Source organism: Perissodus microlepis, chromosome 23 (assembly GCF_051167445.1).
Source record: "Perissodus microlepis isolate ML-2025 ecotype Zambia chromosome 23, ASM5116744v1, whole genome shotgun sequence".
NCBI lineage: Eukaryota > Metazoa > Chordata > Actinopteri > Cichliformes > Cichlidae > Perissodus > Perissodus microlepis.
Window position 1 is genome coordinate 38067627 of NC_140482.1, and position 14575 is coordinate 38082201.

The 14575-nt window shown below is 38.7% G+C and overlaps 1 protein-coding gene across 2 annotated transcripts in view; it reads left to right on the forward strand.

Moving 5' to 3' along the window:
- hcn2b (hyperpolarization activated cyclic nucleotide-gated potassium channel 2b) overlaps positions 1-14575 on the forward strand; it is a 43050-nt gene that overhangs the window by 16239 nt on the left and 12236 nt on the right. For both annotated transcript variants that reach the window (XR_014799373.1, XM_084920449.1), the window contains exons 4-6: positions 866-1084; positions 12036-12182; positions 12733-12973. Coding sequence is in view for 1 of the 2 variants with exons in the window: in XM_084920449.1 (XP_084776575.1) it covers positions 866-1084; positions 12036-12182; positions 12733-12973 (607 nt within the window). In the remaining variant the exon portion in view is untranslated. The remainder of the gene's footprint in view (positions 1-865; positions 1085-12035; positions 12183-12732; positions 12974-14575) is intronic.

The window sequence follows — 14575 nt, forward strand, 5'->3', positions numbered from 1 at the left end:
CTGTGGTACATGTGTGTATGTGTGAGAATACAACCATTTGAGGGGAGGATGTGAGGTTCAGTAGTGCCTGTGGAGGGCTTTCTAATGAACCCTAAGGTAGAATGAGTGTGCCAGAACCAATCAAAGACACACTGGAGTAAGTAGATGTACGAGCTCCTCATTAACCAAACACTGTGTTCCCATCTTCTTCTGCGTAGCCAAGGTGAGAGGATGTTTTTCAACGATGATGATTGGGCTAAACCTGAAACAATCACCACACATGGAACCACAGACCACAGGAATGTCTTACTCTTTAGACCAGTGGTCCCCAACCCCCGGGCCTCGGACCGGTACCGGTCCGTGAGTCGTTTGGTACCGCGAGAGTTGAGGCTCAGGTGTGAAATGTATGGTTTTCTGGGTTTTTATCGGTGTTCAGCGTTGTTTTGTTATCGTTTTTATCGTTAACTCGGTTTTCCTGGGTCTTTTCCCGTGTGTTATGAATAAATCTTCTTTTTTTCGGTACCGGTACTAGTTTTATTTTGTTGTATTTATCCGCGACACCTTAAAGGCCGGTCCGTGAAAATATTGTCGGGCATAAACCGGTCCGTGGCGCAAAAAAGGTTGGGGACCGCTGCTTTAGATGACTCATTCTTTAATTCACTCTCTCCTGCATCAGTCTAATGTGTATGAACAGTATATCTTCAGCAAAGAAGATAAGAAGAGAGTTTCAGATGTCAAAGCCAAAGCATGAAACCAAAAATATGAAAGTGGAAGTTATTCTAGGATCTTGATTTCTCTTATTTCTTTCCAATCTCTTCAATAATTTTTTCTTTAACTTATATTTTGTTTACTAAACTGATTCTTACCCTCATATCTCTTTCTACAGAACGACACATGGAGCGAGCTGTACTCCTTTGCCCTCTTTAAAGCCATGAGCCACATGCTGTGCATTGGATATGGAAGACAAGCCCCAGAGAGCATGTCGGACATCTGGCTGACCATGCTCAGTATGATTGTAGGAGCCACCTGCTATGCCATGTTCATCGGCCATGCCACCGCACTCATCCAGTCACTTGACTCATCTAGACGTCAGTACCAGGAAAAGGTAGGCCTCTGACTCACCGTTGGTGTATCACCATTTAAAAAAGGAAAATCTGGAATTCAGGTGAAGCAGACATGTTTGGGACAGTTAGTTAAAGCTGGTATTAATATTAATATTTTAACAAAAGTATTATTTTCTTGTTTGTAATGCCTGTTTAATTACTGCACGAAAGGTGAGACACTAGATTTTTTACTCATGTGTGGATGGAGACGCAAAAGTGAGATAAAAATGCATATTGTAGTCCTAGGATAGACAAATGTTTCCCAACGCGTTTGCTAAATCAGCTTGGTGATGATATATAATGAAGATTCTGACCCCCTCAAAACAACTACTTTTTTGCAAGTTCACAAAAAAATTGTTTTGCTTTTTATTTCCCTTGATATTCGATCTGTGGCATCGTATTTTCAGAACTTTAAAACATTTTATTTTATGTCTTTTAAAATCAATAATCCTCAAACCACACTATCTGCACTCATCTTTGGAACAGTTTCTCCCTTCTGAGGAAATAATCTGCCTGAGAACAGTGGACTGTGTTTTTGTGGATTATCCTGGATTACTGGGACCCTCTTCTGGAAAGGATTACTGATGATATTTTTTTCTTGAATTCAATTTATCCCAGGTGTTAGCAACACAAGCAAAATTTAATTTAGTTCCACTTTACCAGTGTGGTAAATCTAACAGCATAACTGAGTTAGCACGTTGTACTGCAAGCGATACTGTAATTTTTAGTATTTTGTTGAAATAAACATCAAAAAATAAGCGGGTTGAGTTTATCACAGTCTATCTTTAGCTCACTGGTGGCATAGATCAGGGGGTCCCTCTGTTCCTTTCTGATGTCATAAGGAGACTCCAAAAAGAAATAAAAATTTGCAGTTTGTGCCTTACAACAACATGGATAAGGTTATCACATAGTAATGAACAGAGATGGGTCGCTCATTTGGCTCCAACCTATTTTGATAGGAACAGCTTCTGTTCTATCAGTTCGATATTCATGGGTGCAGCTCACTGGGCTTCAGCCAGTCTGTCGTCTCTGTACAACAGCAGATCAAAGCTTTAGGTCTCTGCAGACCATGGAGGGGAGCTTGCTCCTGCTTTTTCTTAATGGTGACAGTGTTATTGGTGCTCTGTGTCTTGTTAGTTTCCTTAGATACTGGGTGATGTGAAGATGTCTCATGCTATCTGATCCCATACTGATCCATACAGATATGATAAACTGCAAACATTGCACGGTCACAGAATTGACCCTATTTAGTAAAATAGGGCGATCGTGGCTCAAGAGTTGGGAGGTTGCCTTGTAATTGGAAGGTTGCCGGTTCGAGCCCCGGCTCGGACAGTCTCGGTCGTTGTGTCCTTGGGCAAGACGCTTCACCCGTTGCCTACTGGTGGTGGTCAGAGGGCCCGGTGGCGCCAGTGTCCGGCAGCCTCGCCTCTGTCAGTGCGCCCCAGGGTGGCTGTGGCTACAATGTAGCTTGCCATCACCAGTGTGTGAATGTGTGTGTGAATGGGTGGATGACTGGATGTGTAAAGTGCTTTGGGGTCCTTAGGGACTAGTAAAGCGCTATACAAATACAGGCCATTTACCAAAAGTGAAACAATGAATTATAATAAAGAAATGATTTGAAATCAACAGTTTTATTCCTTTATTAAGTGTTTGGTAACTTTGTTAAGTGTATCAAATTAAATTAAATTATTTACTCACTTTATTAATTGATCATTAGCAAGTGCAAGGATCTCTGTAAACACAGAAGTTTTGGCTGTTCTGAAGAATTCAGACATGTTGACACAAAGTGATGGAAGAAAGATAATAATAATCTTAAAGAATCTGTTATCGCTGCTGCTGCTCATCAATATGGAAAGTGTTGCAAGGTCATTGCCAATTCTGAAGTTAATTACTCTACAATGGGAAAACATTCAACACAGCTGCCAGTCCTCCCGGGAGTAGATGCCCTAGGAAATTCAACCTACGGCCAGGTAAAGTGCGAAAAGCCCTCGGACCCTACAAGCCTTACTTAGCGTGTTTGACGTTACAGTTCATGACAGTACAATTACAATTCACATGTTAAGCACACTGAGTTGGCGTATAATGAAATATGTATTGCATGAATAAAATTGCCATTGCCAACAAGGCTGAAGAAGTATAAATGATTATTATTATTAGGAAGGGTTTCCAGGAGAAAACACAGCTTACATTTGTAAAGCATCATCTGAACTAACCACAACACTTCTAGAACAACGTCGTTTGTACAGACAAGACTAACGAGGCCATAATGCACACCTCTCTGTTTGACAAAAACCAAACATAGCATATCAAACATTAAAAAAACAAGTGCAGCTATGGCCTAGACCTCAGCCAGATTGAAATGCTGTGGTAGAGAGCTGCGCATAAATGAATGCTCACAAACCTAGAAAAAAGTTGGGTACAATTCCTCCACAATGATCCTGAGTCACGGCTGCTTCTGCATTTTGGCTCAGTGCTTTGTTAAATAAATAATGATATGGTGAAACATATTGCATGTTTTTGTTCATCTCATTTATTTCCTTTTAAGACGTGGTAAGCACTGTCTGCATATTTGTCTTTAGGAGACAAAAACATTAAAGCAACACTGCTATGAAAATGACCCTTAGTGATTTTGCTACTAGCCACATCTGGACTGCCCTGTACCTCCTATCAGCCCGAGCCAGTTGCAACATTAGCACAATGCCAACATTTGTTTTAAAGCTACTTACTGAAGCAAGCAGATATAGTTTGCTAAAAGTAGTGATAAAACATTTAAATACTTAAGAGAGAGGTTAGAGCTTTAAAACAGGTAAACACTGCTCACATAATCCATAAAACTACTTATAGATATAAATATTGGTTGAAATACTGTTCATCTGACAGGGATATGCTGTAAAGAAAGAAAACATTGGGAAGCACTGATGACCACTTTCCCATTAACACAATCCCCCTCTTATCTCACACTTACTGTCTCTATTTATGATGCAAATTATAAACAGACCAATAATCAAACAATATATGTCAGCTCTGATAAAAGCAGAAAAATGCCAGCATGTCAAACTCCATCCCACAGTAAACAGATCCACATCTCTCTTTGGTCAGTGCATGCAAACAGGAGAAGATGCTTAGTGCGGAAGTTATGACATTTCTGTCTTGACACAGCATGCAAGAGCTAACTGTTGACTTTGTGGTATGTCAATACAAGTTCATGCTGTTGCTAGCATTTAGACTATCCTACAAAAAGAATCTGTTTTGTCAGCTTGGCGAGTTCCAGCTCATAGCTCTGTCTCCAGCCTGTTATCTGTTGGCAGGACGTATTATGAACCGCTGTGATGCACTGTTTAGTTCAGTGGTTAATGATGAACAAACAGTCACGAATGACTGGATGTTGGATAAGTTGGCTCGGTCCAGCCTTGCACTGTTTAGCTGTGCTGTTTATTATTTCACTGTTCTGCATCATGGAAGAATTGTGGATTTGAAAGACGGCAGGAACTGAAGCTACGGACGTCACAGCATTAATAAAGCACAGAAACATATAACTGACACAAAGCAGACTGCAGCATGGAGTCAGACTCTCATTTCCCCTTTCTGTTTTTTTTCCCAGTACCTCTTGAGTTGCTGTTAGAGAAAGGGCTGTAATCTGTGTTTAATGCAAGATGGCCTTATTTAGATTTATGGCATTAATGAAAAAACAGCCCAACTGAAACCCAGTCACAATAGAGTAGCATGTATATGTCTACCAAATAAGCTCAGTAAAGGGTGAAAAAAGTTGAAGGTGGTCGAAGATGTGTTGAGGGACAAATGGGAGTGGTGTAGTACTGATTCCAGGTAGCAATAAGGCAAAAAAAAAAAAAAGCAAAGTAAATTCAATTGAAATCACCTTTCTGGCTTTTTGCTAACAGACAAACATGGGCAGAATCAACATAACCTCCTTTGAAGAGGTAGTATAATGACATCAAAAATGAGAAACGTTGAAAATAGCAATTGCCCAAATGTAGTTCACAAAATTCATAACAAGCAAGCAGAAAGGGCAAAAATTAAATAATGAAAAGACAAATTAATAAAGAATAAAATGCAGCTGGGAAATAAAAATAGAAAACATGATCAAAAGGAAAAACAACTCCGTGAAATGAAATTAGATTTTTTTAAATGCATGGGTAAGCATCGCAAGGTTAAAAGTTGGCAAGATCAAAAGGCAATTACATAAAAGCAAGTCTACGGGAGGTTTTTTTTTCAGAAGTGGATTTAAAAGATGGTGCTGAATTAGTGATGGATTTCTTTGAGTGGGGCAGTCTACAGATCTAAGGTTGCTGGGTGCGAATGGCAACTACAAAGTACTTTTAATGATAACTGCTCACAGCAAAGACTATAGATCCAGAGAGCCATTGCTTCTGTCAGGATGTTTCAATTCAATTTTTAAAACATTAATATTAATTTTGGTTTAAATTTAGTGTATCTGCCTATTTCTTTTCATAACTTCACTGAGGTGAACTTCTGGCCACGTGATAGTCACATGATGATAGTCCGTCATGTGTTTGCAGTACGCAGTATGCAATACAAACTCCCCATTTAATCATTTTAACATTAAAAAAAAAGCATCTAACTCTTGGGATGAACCAATGTTGTGTCTACACATAACAGACAGCTTAGCAAAGAATTAACTAGATGCATCTGGAGGGCGAGGTCAGGGGAGAAGTACAACAGTGAGTGTCATCTGTAAAACACGGTGGAGGCCGTGTCATGTTTGGGGGCTGCATTTCATCTAGAGGCTTTAGAGATATTGTCATTGTAACTCTGAATGCGCAAATGTACCATCTTTCTTTGATCCACCATGCATTACCGTCTGGAATATGCCTGCTGCGCCTTCATTTTTCTCGAACACACTACCAGTGTTGTAAAGTCATACACAATGGAACACTATCAGTCATGGACTGGCCTTCCAGGAGCCCAGACTTCAACTTTATAGAAATAACGTGGGATCATGACAGAGAACGGAACAAAAGGCAGCCAACATCCTAAGAGCTTTTAGACTGTGTTGAAGAATAAAGGTGGTCAAACCAAACATGGACTTTCACGTTTGTTATAAGAATTGTGCAAACCTTTGGCTTATATACTGTATTTGTGTTTGCTTGTATTTCAATGTATCACTGGACTCATTGACCATTGTTCTTGCAAAATATAACAATATAGGGGGTTGCTCAAGACTTCCGAACAATGGTGTCTCATTCTTTTACAGATATTTGCTGCTATTTTAAAGAGAAAATAGTAGAATATAAATATTTTAGAACTTGTTTTAATTTTTTATTTAATTCTTAGATGATATTCTTTTGACTTTTATAGTGTCAAATATCATGAAGTGCTCTTTTGGTGCTTGGATCCTGAATCTTTGAAAACCCTCTTCCCATCTTCATTCTTCCATCTCTCCCCTGTTTTATGTGTCCATTCGCCCTTGACTGTTGGGCAATACACCATCTGGTAGCGGACACCGCACATGGACAGAGGGCATTAGCCATTATGTAACTGTACTCCCTCTCCTCCTACCCCATCACTTCCTCCCCTAAAGAGCCACGGAGCAGTGTGTCCAAACAGTGGTGAGAGGAGGAAGATGTGACCCTTGGGGACTCACATGATGAGCAGAGATGCACTTGGCCTCAAGAACTACTCACTTTATAACCTAGACAATCACTTGAGTCCTGACCGGGACAACTTGGGACCCATCTCTTGCATGTGATAGATCAGATCTACATCATCTGAAGTTTGACCCCCAAAAATATCTTTACTTAGCATCCACTTACTTGCCCTTTGTGGAGCTCACAGCCACTTTTCAAGGCTTAAAGTGAGAAATGCCAGACTCTCCTTTGCAGTTGACGCTCATTATCGAATGTTTGGCTAAACAGCGACTTCTGCTGGTTCCGTGTTAAAGTCTTTCTGTAGTCAATTAAACATCCATGAATACACCTAAACTTGTGTAAAAATCCATGAAGGCGGTGCGAATCTGTGTCAAAATGTAAATTATATCCTTTGATATAATCATGTGTAATCCTCCTTTGTTAGTCTTATGTGCCATTAAGAAATCAGTGTTATCGGTGTAATTTCTGAAATATGTTAAAATCTATTACTATAGTAACAGTAATAACGATAATAACCCATGGGTCTGTCTCCACTCTTCAGTCAAAAGCTAAAAGGGTACAGCTGAAATTGACTTAGGTTTTATAGACTTAGAACAGCTCACACACAGACAGATATAAGACCGTCACATCTCATGCCATGACTCTCAGTGACATGGCCCATTAATACGAGCACCAATTCAATTTCTCCTTTCCCTCTGTGGCAGCTTACAGTGACAGCCATGCATCATGCTTGCAAGCCACCAACTAGGGCTTTATGGCCAATCAAAAAAAATAGAAAATCTGTGCAACTTCTGCAGCTATGACATCCAGACTCTCTGACTTAATTTTATATAAAAAAAAAATAAATACTTTGCTTCATACAAGTCCTACAGAAGAACCTGATTTCAGTGTCATCTTTCTCCTTGGGCGCACTTTGTAAATTTAGAGTCCATTATTAGTACAATTCAGAAGCATATCATCTGCACCTGACGTGGATGTATTTGTTTGTACAATCAAAGGTAATTACAATGATGAAAGAGCAATCTTTAAACAGATGCACAGCTATATTTAGGGAAACTATAAATACACACAAGAAGTTGAATAAGGGATAAAAAAAAGAAAAAGGTAAAACTGACAGAGACATGCAAGGAAAGTGATTAACAAAGTAAAATATACATCAGAGCACAGGTAGATAAACAGGGTAAAGAAAGCCGGGAAGCTATGTAATAACACAAAGAAACAAAGGAAGTGATCAGGCAAAATAAAACTGAAAGATTATGATGATCTTTGCTTGAGACTTGAAAACAAAACAAGCCCTGTTGTATTCAATTTTTTAAAACTTGCTCTCTTAAGTGGCAAGTATTACACTTGTAAGTGTGCATTAACTGGATGTGGCTATGAACTTGGATTTTCATACACCTTCTATTGTCTCTGTTATCCAGCATGATTGACAGCATTAACCGAGTTCAAACAACAGCCACCGGCCATCTTTCCCCTTTGTTCTTTTGCATTTCCACAACATCATTTCCTAATATATCCTCATGGGAGACCATCAATTGTTTCTTGTTCACTTATAAACATATTTTTCTTCAAGCATGAGGCCTTTTGAACATCACTCCTGTCCTGCTAACTTTGACTGACGTAGTCACTAATCTGAGTCTAATGCTGCGAAAATCAGAAAGGCAGTAAAGCTCAGCTTCTTCACCAACCAATTTCAAGTAGTAGGAGAACGAGGAAGCAAGCTCGCGAGAGAGTTGTCATTCTAGTTTAATTGAAGCTGTCACATACTGAATCACTGGGCAGGCAACACTTAATTGGAGCCTTCCCGTTTATCCCTACGCTTGACTGAGTGAGTCAGATATTATGGAAGTTGGCTGAATCTTTGTTGTTACTGACACATGGTGAACGGGAAGGAATTTGTCAAGTTAAACCGTTTTTTTAAATCAGGTTCGTGAAGGGCACATTCATTTTGCAGGAATCCCCCTTCATTATGTATATACGATACCATTTTGTCGTTGTTTGGATTATGTGTTGACTTTCAGCATATGCTCAAAATCTGAGCAGATGGCTGAGGAAGACAACCTGTAAGGTTTCATTTAGTACTGGCCTTTCATGCTAAATTAACCATGACCCAAGGCAATTAATTAAGACTGAATGAGATGGAGATTAAAATTAGTTTACATAAGAAAGAGGAGGAAGCATTAAATTGTTTTTGCAGGTGTAATTTCATTATGCTGTTCATTAAAGCGGGCAATCTACTCAAGACATGGCATATATTTTATCATGTACTTATGTAAGGTAATTCATTACTATATGTATGTACATGTATCTATTTGTGGAGTATCTGCATCGAAGAACAGTATAATACCAGACAGTTACAAGGAAAGAGAATGAAAGAGTATTAGGGAACTCTGAAATAATAAACAGAAATATTGTGAATGGATTATAGCAGATGGAGCGGATTTAGAACAGTCCAACTGCCTCCAGAACTTTTATTATGTTTTCCCAAAAAACCTTTTCAAAAAAAGCGCCCCTCCAACAGCCAAACCCATCTGTTCTCTGATTGGATTGTTACATTTGTGATTGACATGACATTGACCAATCAGATGAAAGGAAGAAAAATAGGGTCAAAATTCGTACTTGTAACTTGCAGGGGTTTTTTTTCTAAGTCCACACACAAATCTTTTTTACGCACACACAAATCTTTTTTACACATACAAATCTTTTTTACGCACGCACAAATCTTTTTTACGCACACACAAATCTTTTTTACACATACAAATCTTTTTTACGCACACACAAATCTTTTTTACGCACGCACAAATCTTTTTTACACATACAAATCTTTTTTACGCATACACAAATTCTTTTTACACATACAAATCTTTTTTACGCACACACAAATCTTTTTTACACATACAAATCTTTTTTACGCACACACAAATCTTTTTTACGCACGCACAAATCTTTTTTACACATACAAATCTTTTTTACGCACACACAAATTCTTTTTACACATACAAATCTTTTTTACGCACACACAAATCTTTTTTACACATACAAATCTTTTTTACGCACGCACAAATCTTTTTTACGCACACACAAATCTTTTTTACACATACAAATCTTTTTTACGCACACACAAATCTTTTTTACACATACAAATCTTTTTTACACATACACAAATTCTTTTTACACACACAAATCTTTTTTACGCACACACAAATCTTTTTTACACATACAAATCTTTTTTACAAGTACAAAATATTTATGACCACATTTTGAGCCCATACTTTGACCACTACAAGCAAGGTCACTGTGAGTGCCCCCGCTGCTGACCCTCCATACATGTTGTGTCCTTTAAATCTAACTGTGAGCGTCAGGCTAGAATCTACTACTCATTCCACTGACAGTTTATTCTATAGAGGTGTGACTCACAGTGCTTATTACACAAAGTTGGGAGGGAAAGAGAGAGGGGCCTTATGTAACATTAAGCAACCCCATCCACAGGGCCATACTCTCTTTAGCCAGTACTGATTACAGTTCTAGAGCAACTTTTCTGTGAGATTCATTAATATTATTCTCCACTTTTATGATTTTCTTTGAGTCTTTTTGTCTCCCTTTTTGTGTGTGCATGTTGCATCTTTATGCATCATTTTGTGTTGGTGTGCCTGCTGATATAACAGGAAGTGAAGTGCACTGCACTGTCTTCATGGGTAATCTTATCGGCTCATTTTTCAAAATCACATGGTCACATTTTTGCCCTCAGGGTGTTAATAGCGTGTGTAGTGTAGAGATTTACATATTTTTTTATACAGGAAGGAAGGAAGAGAGATCTGTTATTAGATACATTTTTATATATTTTTTATTTGTTATATCAGTTAAACTTATACCTGATTATATTCTGATAAATAATAAGCAATTAAGCATGAAAAGCTTAACAATTACATCATACCTAATATCATGTCTTTTATTTAGAATAATGTGTATTCATGGGCTGGAGACACATTTCTTATCTTTTACATTTCAAATATGCAAACATATTCATTACTCAAGCTGCACTTCTCATTCGTCATAGTGTTAGACTTTTTACTTTACTTATATCTTTGATCAAGAGTAAAGATGATTTACTAGGAAAAGCACATATAGATAAACACGGTTTAGTACTCTGTATCACTTTTAACATTTTTAACTGGCTGTTTCAAGTTTTTACCTTCTCTGATGTAATGAGTGCTAAGCTGGGGGGATTTCAGTTTCTTTCATTCCCACCATTCTCAACAGCTGGCATGTGAAACTCCATGGGATCATGGATATTTGTGATATAAATAAATAAAGCCAATCCAAAAACTGTCTGTGTACAGTGAATAACATGCCTTTCAATTTCACATTATAGGAAAAGCTATACAGTAGGTCCAGCAGCTTCTGTTTTCACAGGGAATCCAGGCATTAAATGTGTTACAGAGCAACAAAGTGGACATTCAGGCTGCATTTGTTTCAGATAAGCATTGCAGTGCCGAATACGCGATGGTGTGAATCAGTGGGTTCAATTTGACTCTCCAGTGAACAAACACGATGTGCCAAAGCCAACCTCTGTTTTCACGTGATTATTTCTAGCCACATAATTACATATTAATCAAGCAAAGGTGACAAACATCTTCCTTTCTCTAAATAGAAACTCTTTCCACTCAAATGCCCAGTTCCACTCAATTATTTACCGATTTCCCCTCAGTCTTCACAGATCATGGAAGATTTGTTTCACGTTTTTTTTTTCTTCATGAAAAATGAAATGCACAACAACAAAACATGTTTCCTTTGTGAAAACCTTGATTGCATTTTCTGTAAATTTGTCATTTAAAAAAAAAAAAGCATTTGTGACACAACATCACTAGAAAGAGAGAGAGAGAGAGAGAGAGAGAGAGAGAGAAACTGGCTTTAGTTAGCATGTATGATCACAGCGTCCTTCTTCTCTGAGCACATCAGAGCGGGAGGAATCCTCATGGGCTTTACAGAGCTGTCATGTTTCCTTAACTACTTCATCACAATTTTCTTCCCATGGCTACCAGGTATAAATAGGTCATAGGATCCCTGTGTGTGCAGAGCTGTACATCTCAGTAGCTTTACTGGTCATGCACACCTGAAGCTGATGGGGACAGTCAAAAAAACAGTCTTTTGAGAATTGTCTTTCCAGCTGCTGCAACTTCTGTATCAAGGCCGTGGTGATTCTTTAAAGTCGGACGTACTTCGCAAAGTGTCAAAATTAACAAGAAAGTTGCTGAATCCTGTTTTCATTGATTTATGCTTGTGTTCATTCTCATTAATATCTCCTATGACTCTCTCCATCTTCCAGTACAAACAAGTGGAGCAGTACATGTCGTTCCACAAACTCCCAGCCGACTTCCGACAGAAAATCCATGACTACTATGAGCACCGATACCAGGGCAAGATGTTTGATGAAGAGAGCATCCTGGAGGAGCTTAATGAGCCTCTGCGCGAGGTATGAAAAAAAAAAAATCCCATACATTTTCTGTGATGTACGCACTCACCCGTGAATACACACATTTCACACACATCTCCACAGATGAAATAAGATGGAATAAATTCAATAAAATAGTCATTTATTCTTGTTTCATCTGAAAAATGAATAAAATCGATTACTTCCAGCCTTCTCTGTATGTATTTAGTTATTAAATGGTCTAATTTCCCTACTCATTCGGTAGTTGGCAATTTTCTTTTTCAAATTGAAAAATATAGAGGTTTACAAATGCAAAAGAAATGGGTCAAAAGTAATGTTTGCACCTTTTAAATTTCAGGTAACTGCAAAAAAGTGAAAATGTATGCCAATATCCTTCAAGACAATCTAAAGCAACCCCCCAAAAACTATAATATAGAATAGTGTTTGAACTGTACAAACAGTGAATATACTATAATACACTCTACCCATCATCAGACAGCTATCACCAAACCCGTGTTTGTATCTTTAACTGTAAATCCCTGTGCTAAAAATCTGCACAGATTAACCATTTGTATCTCCCGTTGCCATTTAGGAAATTGTCAACTTCAACTGCCGTAAGCTGGTGGCCTCCATGCCGCTGTTTGCCAACGCAGATCCCAACTTTGTGACAGCCATGCTGACCAAACTGAGATTTGAAGTATTTCAGCCTGGAGACTACATCATCAGAGAGGGGACAATTGGCAAGAAGATGTACTTCATTCAGCACGGGGTGGTGAGCGTCCTGACCAAAGGAAGCATTGGCATGAAGCTGATGGATGGCTCCTACTTTGGAGGTATGTAACTACTCAGTAATCTACTCCTTTCTATTCATTTCTGTTCTTCTATGGGTTATTTACACTTTACTTCCCACTAGAATCCACTGCAGCAGGGATGTAAAACTCATTTTACATCATGGGCCACCTAAAACTCACTTTGATCTTAAGTAGGCCAAAGCAGCAAAACTCCCCTTTCTGTCTGTGTAAAGATATTTAATTACAAACTTAATCTCATTTAATGTGCAATTTCAACAGTAAATCTCAGTTTTCCTACACGATAAAGAAATGCTGCTGTAGCAAATGACAGAAATCAGTCGGCACAAAAATTAAATATGTAAAATTACAGAGAAAGTTTTACCTAGAAAAGGCAGTGAGCTTTGTAGTTTAATTGGTATTGTTTATCTGTTATTCAATTACTTTAGTGTAGAGTGAATAACAATGTCTTTATCAGTAGGAAATACTGTAAAACCTATGAAAATACAGTTAAAAGTCCAAAATCTCTGCTCTCTTTCACATTTTCCAAAGCTGTCCAATGGGCCTGATTGGCATCTTTGTCAGGCCATTTCTGGTCCCTGGGCCTTGTGTTTGACAGCCCCGCACTACAGTAATATCACAGATGTGTGTTTAATTTTGCAGTTTGCAGATAAACAAAAAACTACCCCAATGTTTTATTTGGACTTCTTGTTCAGCCTTACGGTGACTTCTGTCCCACTTTCCCGGGTTGTTGTTCCTCGGTGGCTGTTTAGAAGCATGTGGTGCTACTATTGCCACGCATAAACCCACACACACACCAACATACACTTTTTAGGTCCTGTAGCGTGACTCTTTGGGCTGCATTGTTAACATCCGATGCCCTCTGCAGAAGCTCTGTCCACTCACAGTTTCGTTGATGTGCCAGCTGCCCAGAGCACTGTTGTAGTGACATGACTGCACAGCACGCACATGCACACATCCATTCACACACACACACCTAATTAATAACACCTAATTAGCACAGCAGAATGAAGATGATGGGGCCATTTATAATGTCAGACATCGAGTGTTTGAAGTCATGCCTGCGACCAGGGAGGAAATCACAGGTCTCCATGCACACAACTAGCAGTGAGCTAAGAACCGAGGGGACAACAAGGTTTAACTTCCAGTGGGGTGTGTATGTGTGGTAAAATCTCTGAATAAGTCAGTAGCACTAAGTAGATGGTGATGTCACCATCACCAACCAGCTAATGCACAAAGTGGTTTTTGATTGGATTTACCTGCTTTTAAATTTTAGTATCCGACTTAACCTTAGCCACTGGTAGATTTTCTAACATTAAGAAACCTTTTCGTGGAGTTTCTCCTTTCCACACCACACTACATTTTGTACAGTTATCACACACAGATGGGGTAGATTGGTTGTATAATATATTGCACTTTGAGGAAGGGTTTTTCCTTTTTTACCCCTATGCCCTTTCCATAAAGTCCACAGTGAATACAGCCAAACATAACCTCATAATCATCATCTGTATTACACAGTGTGTGAGCAGATCCTGTGGACAAGCAGTTTGTTACTCAGATTCTTCTGGTGTCCCAACAAAATCCCAGGGGAACGGGTTAATTCCTGTCAACACATCAGAAAATGAA